The sequence below is a fragment of the Phocoena sinus genome, chromosome 16 (genome assembly GCF_008692025.1).
Source record: "Phocoena sinus isolate mPhoSin1 chromosome 16, mPhoSin1.pri, whole genome shotgun sequence".
In the NCBI taxonomy this organism is placed as follows: domain Eukaryota; kingdom Metazoa; phylum Chordata; class Mammalia; order Artiodactyla; family Phocoenidae; genus Phocoena; species Phocoena sinus.
The window spans coordinates 8,651,219-8,663,923 of NC_045778.1; the positions used below are offsets into that span (position 1 = coordinate 8,651,219).

The following is a 12,705-nucleotide window of genomic DNA, read 5'->3' on the forward strand; positions in this document are numbered from 1 at the left end:
ATCCCATCTTTACTGAACACTAGGTTTAATTATCGATGCTTTTGGGGAACTAAGAGACCAACAGGAACAGGTCAAAGAAGACATGGAGGTGAGTCTCCCCGTTTCTGACTCTGCGTTTTTGTTGTTGTGGACACTGCCTGTCCCCACTGTCTTTTATCAAAGAATGACGACTGTGGGAGAAGGGGGAGGGACATGAACAATGCATGGCTTCATTGGCCTGTTTTTGATTCAGGCAATACACGTAGTTGAGCACTGTTGCTAGGCTGTGTGGTGGGCTCCAGGTACATACAAACAGTAGTGTGGCGCCATCTGCCCCTCCAGGAGGGGGAGACATTTTTGGTGGATCCGCTGACAAATAAATAAGTAAACAGGACATCATGAGCAGTGTGATGAACCCCTTTATAGGAGGAAACCCTGCGTGCCGGGGTCTCTGGGGCTGGTGTCTAATTGCCTCTTGTATGATCAGGGGCGTACTTAAAAGAAGGGATGCCCAAGCTGAGGCCTGAAGATTGCAGAGGTGTGGATTTGAGAGAGAGAGAGAGAGAGAGAGAGTGCAGGCCAGTTTTAGGCCACCTCCCCACTCCAACGTGCCCCACCATGCCCATCACCAGGGGTACCATCCACATTGGATTCTGTGAAAACGTCACCGCCTGACGTTCTATATACCAAGACTCTGATCTTAGGGAATTTGATATGCAGATTTTTTTCTTGGAAGCATAACTGGTTCAGGATGAAGCATTACTTTCTAGTAAAGGGGCTGGAGAAGAAGGCCAGCTAATTAAGAGCCTAATCATGCATTTGAGAGATTTACAGTGTGACTTACAGGCCGGGAAGCAAGAAAAGGGTTTTAAGCGGGGCAGTGAGGTGATCAGATTTTACATTTTAAAAAGATAACTATGGATTAAAATACGGGGAGTGAGCGCAACGCTGGCACACCCGGGGACAGGGAAGCAGCTGTCAGCATCTTCTAGGTAGGAGATGATGAGGCTTTTGCTAGAGAAGTGCCACTGAGGATGCAGGAGGCAGTACTCTGGCATGAAAAGAACCTGGTGATTGGCCAGATGCAGAGGATGAAGCGTTTGGAGCAAGCGGGGATGTTGCTGAGGTTCCGTCCAGCATGAGCCTCTAGAAAGAAGCCTGGTGGCTCGGTTACACACAGAGTGACCGAGAGCGGTAACAAAGAGGAAGGGCAGTTTCCTGGGGAAAGCTGTTAAGTGGGAACCTGTTTAGTTAAGAGACACTGAATGGTGTACAAGACTGGATTGCTGAATGGAGCCTTTCTGCTGTCAGCAGCTGTTGATCAGTAAGGCAGGGAGAATTATAAGTTACCTTAATCATCTTGATTCTAGGCTCTCGCATCTAGGGCATCATAAACATGCCTCTAACGGTATGAAACAGCTTCTAATTTGCAGGGAAGATGGGCATCTGGAGCCACATGAGGACAATAATTATTGAATTCATTTGAGTTGATACACAGGAGATGCTAATGATAAAACGGAAGGCCTGCTTCTCCCTGGGTTTTGGGTACCAGGCCTGCAGATGGCAGACCTAGATGGGATGGGAGGGAAGCGGAGAGGGCAGCGGTCCTGTTTCTAGAGTGGACTGTCAGTCATCCCAGTACGTGTATATTGGCTGTGTGCCTAGCATGATGCCTGGCATGTGGCGGACCTTCTCTGAATCGTTGATTCAACACCTCACGGCTTGGTATTTGGTTTGGTCCTCCCCAGATGGAAGGAATTTGTGCCTCCCCCGCTCCACCAGCTTGGTCATCAGACCTGGCTAGGATAGATACCAAGTTTGTGGTTTCAGCTGAGGACACATTCAGTCCTACCTAGATAACTTGAGCCAGTGTAATGAACAAGAGTGATCACCAAGCCTGGGCGTGTTCACTTAGGCTGGAGAAAAGAAGAAGACGTTGCTTTGCTTTTCGGCCATCATCATCTTGTTCTCTTCTTTCTGCCTCTGTTACTTCTTGCTGTTGGTTCCTATGTCATTTAAACCCCACGGCAAGATGTAGTGGTGGCAACAGTTAAATTGATACTCAGGTGCTTGGCACAGCCTTCTGGGATGATCTTTTACGTGGACCGAATAAACAAAGTAGCTGCCCCTGAGTGGTGAGCTGTGTTTCCCTTCTGTTTTGCTTTCTGAACTCTGACCTTTGAATACTGCCTTTGTCTTCTAGACCAAGTGCTTCATCTGTGGGATAGGCAATGATTACTTCGACACCGTGCCCCATGGCTTTGAAACCCACACTTTACAGGAACACAACTTGGCCAATTATCTGTGAGTGTGCCTCACTCGGACTCCCCTACCTCTCCTGATACCCAGGCAGCCCCCACCTCAGGAAGCTGGAGAAACAGGACAGAGAGCACCTCTCGTTACCATTGGCTTTGGGCTTCCTATACCTCTCGGAGGGAAAGACCCACAGCTAGTGGTTCTTTGGACTTAGGAAGTGAAGTTGCAGCCCTCCACGTGAACAATACCTTCTAGAACATGAAATGAAAAGGTGGAAAGGATGAGCAGAATATGTACCAAGCCTCAAGCCTCTCAGAGAGCTTGGGCCGTGTTTTCCATTTCCAACAGGAATGCTCCAGCTGCTCCCTAGAGATATGTGAATCTTCATGTTTCTTTTCTGAAGAACCACAGACCTCTTTAGGCACCACTGGAAACAGTTAAATGTTGTATTTTTTCTTTTAATACATAGAAATCTGGCTATTACTTGAGACTAGCCAAAACTGTACTTGAGACTAGCCAAAACTGTACTTCAGTACAATATTATTTCTTAATCCGTTTCTAACCTGATTTTAATATCTAACAAACAGAAAAGATATAGGAAAAAAAAGATATAGAGTAGCATTGTAGCAATTAAAAAAAAGTGGGTTTTGGAATTCACAAGTGTGCAATATTAGACAAGTTATTGAGCCTTTTTAATTATTGGTTTATCCAAATGAGGATTTCAATTCCTGCTCCATGAGTGAATGTGGAAACAGTTGCAGGCAGGGTCTGGCACTGAGCCTGGTATAAAGCAGCTCCCAAGAGGTATAACTTGATCTGTGAACACATTATAGCTCCTTTGAAAAAAATATTTTTAAAGCTGATTGATTGATTAAGCTTTTGGTCCCCATGGCATTTTTTTTTTTTTTTTTTTTTTTTTGGCCCTGCAGGTTTGACCCAGTTAGTTATTTTCTCTGCCATGAAGAGTTATTAGTCCATGGCAGAATCAGAAGTATCTGTTTATGCTGATATTTCCATACAATCCATTTCTGATTACTCTCTCTGTATCTGTAGGTTTTTTCTGATGTATCTCATAAACAAAGACGAAACAGAGCACACAGGACAGGTAGGTAAACAGTGACCATACATCATCTAAAAGAAATGATAAAAGAATCTCTGCATTTTGGAATGTGTACATTAACCATTAATATTGGAATTACTTTCAGATATTAGTCATGGTATCTCAGTATAACATTCCTGTTATCTGGATGTGTATGCAAAGATTGCTGTAGTAGAAAAAGTAAAATTAGAATTGCACATTTATTAGCTGAAAATGCTGAGTTTGGGTTTTGATAATTATAATATACTTGATTGCTTAATCAGATAGCAGATGATTTCAAATGAACTTCATTCAATAGTATTACAGTCATTTAAAAATAATTGCATATCCTGGGACAAGATGGCAGAGTAGAAGGACCCTGAGCTCACCTCCTCTCAGGAGCACACCAAAATCACAACTGAATGCTAAACAACCATTGGTAAAGAAAAGACTAGAACCTACCAAAAAAGATATTCTACACCCAAAGACAAAGAAGAAACCACAACGAGACAGTATAAGGGGTGAACTTGCAACATAATTAAATCCTATACCCACCCCAGGTGGGCGACCCACACACTGGAGAACAATTATATTGCAGAACTTCTCCCACAGGAGTGAGAATTCTGAGCCCCATATCACGCTCCCCAGCCTTGGGGTCTGGCATCAGGAGGAGGACCCACCCCCACCCCAGAGCACTTGACTTTGAAGCCAGCAGGGCTTGAGAGCAGGAGCGCCAAAGAACTGTGCAAAACAGAGATGCCACTCTTGGAGGGCACACACAAGGTCTTTGTGCCCCAGGACCCAGGGCAAGAGCAGTGACTTCATAGGAGCCTGGGCCAGACTTACCTGCTGGTCTTGGAGGGTCTCCTGGGGAAGCAGGTGTGGCTCACTATGGGGACAAGGACACCGGTGGATTCACTGGCCTGAGCTCTCCCAGAGGCCGCCACTTTGGCACCAAGACCCAGCTCCACCCAACACCCAAACCACCAACAGGGTGGGAACACAGACCCACCCATCAGCAGACAGGCTGCCTAAAGGCTTCCTGAGTCCACAGCCACCTCTAGACACGTCCCTCACGTGGCCAGCCCACCAGAGGGCCAAGACCCAGCTCCATCCACCAGTGGGGAGGCACCAGTTCCTCCCACCAGGAAGCCTGCACAAGCCTCACCCACCAGGGGGCAGACACCAGAAGGAAGAAAACTACAATCGCCTCCACACTGTGGAACTGAGTCTGCAAACACAGGTCAGAAACTACCCTGATGAGAGGGTGATAAGAGGGGCGTGTACTGCTGGGACACATAGGACATCCCCTACAGAGGGCCACTTCTCCAAGGTCAAGAAAAGAAACATAACTGACCTTCCACATACAGAAACATACAAATAGAAATTCAGACAGATGAGATGGCAGAGGAATATGTTCCAGATGAAGGAACAAGATAAAACCCCAGAAGAACAACTAAGGGACATGGAGATAGGCAACCTACCTGAGAAAGAGTTGAGAGCAATGATCATGAAGATGCAAGAACTCAGGAAAAGAATGGATGCACCGAGTGAGAAGGAACAGGAGGTTTTTAACAAAGAGTTAGTTAGAAAATATAAATAACAACCAAACAACTGAACAATACAATAAGTGAAATGAAAAATACAGTAGAAGGAATTGATAGCAGAATACATGAGGCAGAAGAATGGATAAGTGAGCTGGAAGATAGAGTGGTGGAAATCACTGTTTCAAAACTGAATAAAGAATGAAAAGAAATGAGGACGGTTTAAGCAGCCTCTGGGACAATGTCAAAGGCATCAACATTCACATTACAGGGGTCCCAGAAGGGAGAGAGAGAGAGAAAGGGCCTGAGAAGACATTTGAAGAGATAATAGCTGAAAAATTCCCTACCATGGGAAAGGAAACAGTCACCTAAGTCCAAGAAATATAGAGTCTCAGGCAGGATTAACCCGAGGGGGAACACACCAAGACACACAATAATAAAAATGAAAAAAATTAAAAATATTAAAAGCCACAATGGGAAAGCAACAGATAACATACAAAGGATTCCCCATAATACTATCAGTTGATTTCTCAGCAGAAACTCTGCAGGCCAGAAGGGAGTGGCATAATATATTTAAAGTGATGAAAGGGAAGAACCTACAACCATGAATGCTCTACACAGCAAGGCGCTCATGCAGATTTGATGGAGAAATCAAAGGCTTTACAGACAAGCAAAAGTTAAGAGAATTCAGCACCATCAAATCAGCTTTATAGCAAGTGCTAAAGGAACTTCTCTAGGCAGAAAGGAAAAGGCAGCAACTAGAAAAAAAATTACAAAATGGGGACGCTCACCTGTAAGGCAAACATACAGTAAAGGTAGGAAATCCTTCATACACAAATAGGATAACTAAACCAGTAATCGTGAGAGGAGGAGAGTACAAAGGTAGGATATTTGAAATGCATTTGAAATTAGGAGATCAGCAACTTAAAACAATCAAGTATATATATAGACTGCTATATCAAAACCTCATGGTAACCACAAATCAAAAATCTATAATTGATATACACACTTAAAAAAAGGAATTCAAACACAACACTAAAGATGGTCATCAAATCACAAGACAGGAGAACAAAATAGGAAAGGAAGGAAAGACCAACAAAAGCAAATCGAAAACAATTAACAAAATGGCAATAAAAATATACATATCGATAATTTCCATAAACGTAAATGGATTAAATGCTCCAACCAAAGGACAAAGACTGGGTGAATGGATACAAAAACAGGACCCATATAAATTCTGTGTACAAGAGACCCACTTCAGATCTAGGGACACATACAGACTGAAAGTGAGGGGATGGAAAAAGGTATTCCAGGTAAATGGAAATCAAGAGTAGCAATACTCAGATCAGACAAAATAGAGTTTAAAATAAAGACTGCTATGAAAGACAAAGAGTGACACAAAATAGTAATCAAGGGAGTAATCCAAGAAGAAGATACAACCATTGTAAATATATATGCACCCAACACAGGAGCACCTCAATGTAGAAGGAAATGTTAACAGACATAAAAGGAGTAATTGACAGTAGCACAATATTAATGGCTGATTTTAACACCCCACTTACATCAATGGACAGATCATCCAGACAGAAAATCAATAAGGAAACACAGGCCTTAAATGACACATAAGACCAGATGGACTTCATTGATATTTATAGAGCATTCCATCCGAAAGCAGCAGAATACACATTCTTTACAAGTGCACATGTAACATTCTCTAGGATAGATCTCATGCTGGGCTAAAAAGCAAGCCTCAGTAAATGTAAGAAAACTGAAATCATATCAAGCATCCTTTGTGACCACAATGCTATGAGATTAGAAATCAATTATAGGAATAAAACTGTAAAACACACACAAACACATGGAGGCTAAGCAATATGTTACTAAACAACCAATGGATCACTGAAGAAATCAAAGAGGAAATTTAAAAAAAATACCTAGAAACAAATGGCAACGAAAACTTGACAACCCAAAAACCATGGGATGCAGCAAAAGCAGTTCTAAGAAGGAAGTTTATAGCAATACAGTCTAACCTCAGGAAACAAGAAAGCTCTCAAACATCCTAACCTTACACCTAAAGCAACCAGAGAAAGAAGAACAAACAAAACCCAAATTTAGTAGGACAGAAATCAAGATCAGAGCAGAAATAAATGAAACAGACACGAAGGAAACGATAGCAAAGATCAGTGAAACCAAAAGCTGGTTCTCTGAGTAGATAAAATTGATAAACCTTTACCCAGATTCATCAAGAAAAAAAGGGAGAGACCTCAAATCAATAAAATTAGAAATGAAAAAGGAGAAGTCAGAATGGACACCACAGAAATACAAAGGATCGTAAGAGACTAGTACAAGCAACTATATGCCAATAAAAGGGAGAACCGGGAAGAAATGGACAAATTCTTGGAAAGGTACAACATTGCACTAGCAAGAAATAGAACATATGAACAGATCAGTCACAAGTAGTGATACTGAAACTATGCTACCACCAACCGATGGATCACTGAAGAAATCAAAGGGGAAATTAAAAAATACCTAGCAGCAAAAACAGTTCTAAGAGAGGAGTGTACAGCCATGTAAACTTTATAGTTACAGCCATATAGGCTCAAGAACCCAAAAAAAATCTCAAACAACCCAACCTTACACCTAAATCAACTCGAGAAAGAACAAACAAACCTCAAAGTTAGTAGAAGGAAAACAATCATAAAGATCAGAGCAGAAATAAATGAAATAGAGATGAAGGAAACAATAGAAAGATCAATGAAACTAAAAGCTGGTTCCTTGAAAAGATAAACAAAACTGAATAAACCTTTAGCCAGATTCATCAAGAAAAAAAGGGAGGGCACCCAAATCAATAAAGCTAGAAATGAAAAGGGAGATGTTATGTAGGAAACCACAGAAACACAAGGGACCATAAGAGACTAATACAAGAACTATATGCTGATAAATGGACAACCTAGAAGAAATGGACAGCTTCTTAGAAAGGTGCAAGGAATAAACAGAAATAGGAACAGACCAATTACAAGTACTAGAATTGAACCTGTGATTTAAAAACTCCCAAAAAACAAAAGTCCAGGACCAGATGGCTTCACAGCAGAATTCTACCAAACATTTAGAGAAGAGTTAACACCTATGCTGAAACTAATCCAAAAAACTGCAGAGGAAGAAACAGTTTCAAACTCATTCTATGAGGCCACCATCACCCTGATACCAAAACCAGACAAAGATACCACAAAAAAAATTACAGGCCAATGTTACTGATGAACATAGACACGAAAATCCTCAACAAAACACTAGCAAACCAAATCCAACAATACATTAAAAGGATCATACACCATGATTGAGTGGGATTTATCCCAGGGATGCAAGGGTTTTTCAGTATTCCCAAATCAATCAGTGTAATACACCATATTAACAAATTAAAGGAGAGAGACTATATGATCATCTCAATAGATGCAGAAAAAGCTTTTGATAAAAGTCAACATCCACTTATGACAAAAGCCCTGCAGAAAGTAGGCATAGAGGGAACCTACCTCAACATAATAAAGCCCACATATGACACATCCACAGCTAACATCACACTCAATGGTGAAAACCTAAAAGCATTTACTCTAAGATCAGGAACAAGACAAGGAGGTCCACTGTCACCCCTTTTACTCCATGTTGTTTTGGAAGTCCTAACCCCAGCAATCAGAGAAGAAAAAGCAATAAAAGGAATTCAAATTGGAAAAAAAGTAAAACTGTCACTGTTTGTAATTGATGTGATATACTACACATAAAAAATCCTAATGATGCTACCAGAAAACTACTAGAGTTCATCAGGGAATTCAGTAAAGTTGCAGAATACAAAATTAACACACAGAAATCTGTTGCATTTCTACACACTAACAACAAATAATCAGAAAGAGAAATTAGGAAACAATCCCATTACCTAAATGTCCATTGACAAAGGAATGGGTAAAGAAGATGTGGTACATATATACAGTGGAATACTACTCAGCCATAAAAAAGAATGGAATAATGCTATTTGCAGCAACATGCACGGACCTAGAGATTGTCATACTGAGTGAAGTAAGACTGCGAAAGACAAATATCATATGATATCGCTTATATATGTGGAATCTAAGAAAATGGGTTAAGTGAACTTATTTACAAAACAGAAATAGAGTCACAGATGTAAAAAACAAATTTATGGTTACCAGGGGGGAAGGGGAGAGGGATAAATTGGGAGATTGGGATTGACATATACACACTACTATATGTAAAATAGATAATCAACAAGGACTTACTGTATAGCACAGGGAACTCTACTCAATACCCTGTAGTGACCTATATGGGAAAAGAATCTAAAAAAGAATGGATATATGTATATGTATAATTGATTCACTTGAGGAAACACAATATTGTAAATCAACTACACTCTAATAAAAAGTTACAAATAAAAGAATTTCATAAGAACAAAAACAAACAAAGGAAACAATCCCATTTACCATCACATCAAAAAGAATAAAATACCTAAGAATAAACCTACCCGAAGGAGGCAAAGACCTGTACTTCGAAAACTATAAGATGCTGATGAAAGAAACCAAGATGACACAAAATGATGGAAAAATATACCATGTTCTTGGGTTGGAAGAATCAATATTGTCAGAATGAATAAACCAGGCATCCCTAGTGGTGCAGTGGTTAGGAGTCCACCTGCCAGCACAGGGGACATGGGTTTGAGCCCTGGTCCAGGAAGATCCCACATACCGCAATGCAACTAGGCCCGTGCACCACAACTACTGAGCCTGTGCTCTGGAGCCTGCGAGCCACAACTACTTAAGCCAGTGCGCCTACAGCCTGTGCTCTGCAATGGAAGAGACCACCGCAATAAGAGGCCCACGCACCACAATGAAGAGCAGCCCCTGCTCACCGCAACTAGAGAAAGCCTGCATGAATCAATGAAGACCCAGCACAGCCAAAAATAAATAAAATAAATTTTTTGAAAAATGAGTAAACTACCCAAGGCAATCTAGAGATTCAGTGTAATCCCTATCAAATTACCAATGGCATTTTCAAAGAACTAGAACAAAATTTTTTTTAATTTGTATGCAGACACAAAAGACCCCAAATAGTTAATGCACTCTTGAGAAAGAAAGATGGAACTGGAGGAATCAGGCTCCCTGACTTCAGTCTACACTACAAAGCTACAGTAATCAAGACAGTATGGTACTGGCAGAGAAACAGAAATATAGATCAATGGAACAGGACAGAAAGCCCAGAGATAAACCCACACACCTATGGTCAACTAATCGATGATTAAGGAGGCAAGACTATGCAATGGAGAAAAGACAGTCTCTTCAACAAGTGGTGCTGGGAAAACTGGACAGCTACAGGTAAGAGAATGAAATTAGAACACTACCTAACACCATACACAAAAATAAACTGAAAATAGATTAAAGACCTAATTGTAAGGCCAGATACTATGCAATTCCTAGAGGAAAACAGAGGCAGAACACTCTTTGACATAAATCACAGCAAGATCTTTTTAGATAACACCTCCTAGAGTAATGAAAATAAAAACAAAAATAAACAAATGGGACCTAATTAAATTTAAACGCTTTTTCACAGCAAAGGAAACCATAAACAAAATGAAAAGACAACCCTCAGAATGGGAGAAAATATTTGTAACCGACAAGGGATTAATCTCCAAAATATACAAACAGCTCATGCAGCTCAATATCAAAAATACAAACAACCCAATCAAAAAATGGGTGGAAGACCTAAATAGACATTTCTCCAAAGAAGACATACAGATGGCCTAGAGGCACATGAAAAGATGCTCAACATCACTAATTATCAGAGAAATGCAAATCAAAACTACAGTGAGGTATCATCTCACAATGGTCAGAATGGCCATCATCAAAAAACTCTATAAACAATAAATGCTGGAGAGGATGTGGAGAAAAGGGGACCCTCCTACACTGTTGGTGCGAATGTTAATTGGTACAGCCAGTATGGAGAATGGTATGGAGGTCCATCAAAAAACTAAAAATTGAACTACCATATGACCCAGCAATCCCACTACTGGGCATATACCCTCAGAAAACCATAATTCAAAAAGATACATGCACCCCAATATTCATTGCAGCACTATTTACAATAGCCAGGACATGGAAGCAACCTAAATGTCCATCAGCAGAGGAATGGATAAAGATGTGGAACATATATACAATGGAATATTACTCAGCCATAAAAAGGAACGAAATAGTGCCATTTGCAGAGATGTGGACAAACCTAGAGACTGTCGTACAGAGTGAAGTAAATCAGAGAAAGAAAAAATATCATGGAATATCACTTATACATGGAATCTAGAAAAATGGTACAGATGAACTTATTTGCAAAGCAGAAATAGAGACACAGATGTAGGGAACAAACTTATGGATATCAAGGGGGAAGGGGGGGGTGGGATGAACTGAGAGATTAGGATTGACACATATACACTACTACGTATATAACAGATAACTAATGAGAACCTACTGTGTAACACAGGGAACTCTACTCCATGCTCCACGGTGACCTAAATGGGAAGGAAATCTAAAAAAGAGGGGAGATATATATATATATATATACATGATAATTATATTCATAGTAATTATTTCATTTATATATATATATAAAAATTCACTTTGCTGTACAGCAGAAACTCACACAACATTGTAAACCAATTATATACTCCAATAACAATTAAAAAAAAAAAGAAACCCCAGAAATAAACCAACGCACCTTTGGTCAATTAGTTTACAACAAAGGAGGTACAATATACAATGGAGAAAAGAAGGTCTCTTCAATAAGTGCTGCTGGGAAGACTGGACAGCTACATGTAAAAGAATGAAATTAGGACACTCCCTAACACCACACACAAAAATAAACTCAAAATGGATTAAAGACCTAAATGTAAGCCTGGATACTGTGTAACTCCTAGAAGAAAACATAGGCAGAACACTCTTTGACATAAATCACAGCAGTATCTTTTTGGATCTGTCTCCTAGTGTAATGGAAATAAAAACCAAAATAAACAAGTGGGACCTAACTAAACATCTTTTGAATAGCAAAGGAAGCCATAAACAAAATGGAAAGAAAACCTACGGACTGGAAGTAAATATTTGCAAATGATGCAACTGACAAAGGATATACAAAATATATCCAAAATATACAAACAGCTCCTACACCTTAATATCAAAAAAACCACCAACCCAATCAAAAATGGGCAGAAGACCTAAGTAGGCGTTTCTCTAAAGAAGACATACAGATGGCCAAGAAACACATGAAAAGATGCTCAGCATTGCTAATTATTAGAGAACTGTAAATCAAAACTACAATGAGGTATCACCTCACAACGTTCAGAATGGCTGTCATCAAGAAGTCTACAAATAAATACTGAGAGGGTGTGGGGAAAAAGGAACCCTCCTACACTGTTGGTGGGATTGTAAATGGGTACAGCCACTATGGAGAACAGTATGGAGGTTCCTTAAAAAGCTAACAATAGAGCTACCATATGATCCTGCAATTCCACTCCTGGGTATATATCTGGAGAAAACCATTAATTTGAAAAGATACATGTACCCCAATGTTTACTACAGCACTATTTACAATAGCCAAGACATTGAAACAACCTAAATGTCCACTGACAAATGAGTGGATACAGAAGATGTGATACACACACACACACACACACACACACACACACACACACACACTGGAATATTACTTGGGCATAAAAAATTATGAAATAATGCTTTTTGCAGCTTTTTGCAGCAACATGAATGGACCTAGAGATTATGATACTAAGTTAAGTAAGTCAAAGACAAG

The 12,705-nt window shown here is 40.2% G+C and overlaps 1 protein-coding gene across 1 annotated transcript in view; it reads left to right on the forward strand.

Annotated features, from left to right (window-relative positions):
- The window catches only part of RYR2 (ryanodine receptor 2), a 644,069-nt gene that overhangs the window by 629,296 nt on the left and 2,068 nt on the right, over window positions 1-12,705 (forward strand). Inside the window, 3 exon segments of the mRNA XM_032609082.1 lie at window positions 24-88; window positions 2,183-2,283; window positions 3,289-3,340. Coding sequence (XP_032464973.1) covers window positions 24-88; window positions 2,183-2,283; window positions 3,289-3,340 — 218 coding nt within the window.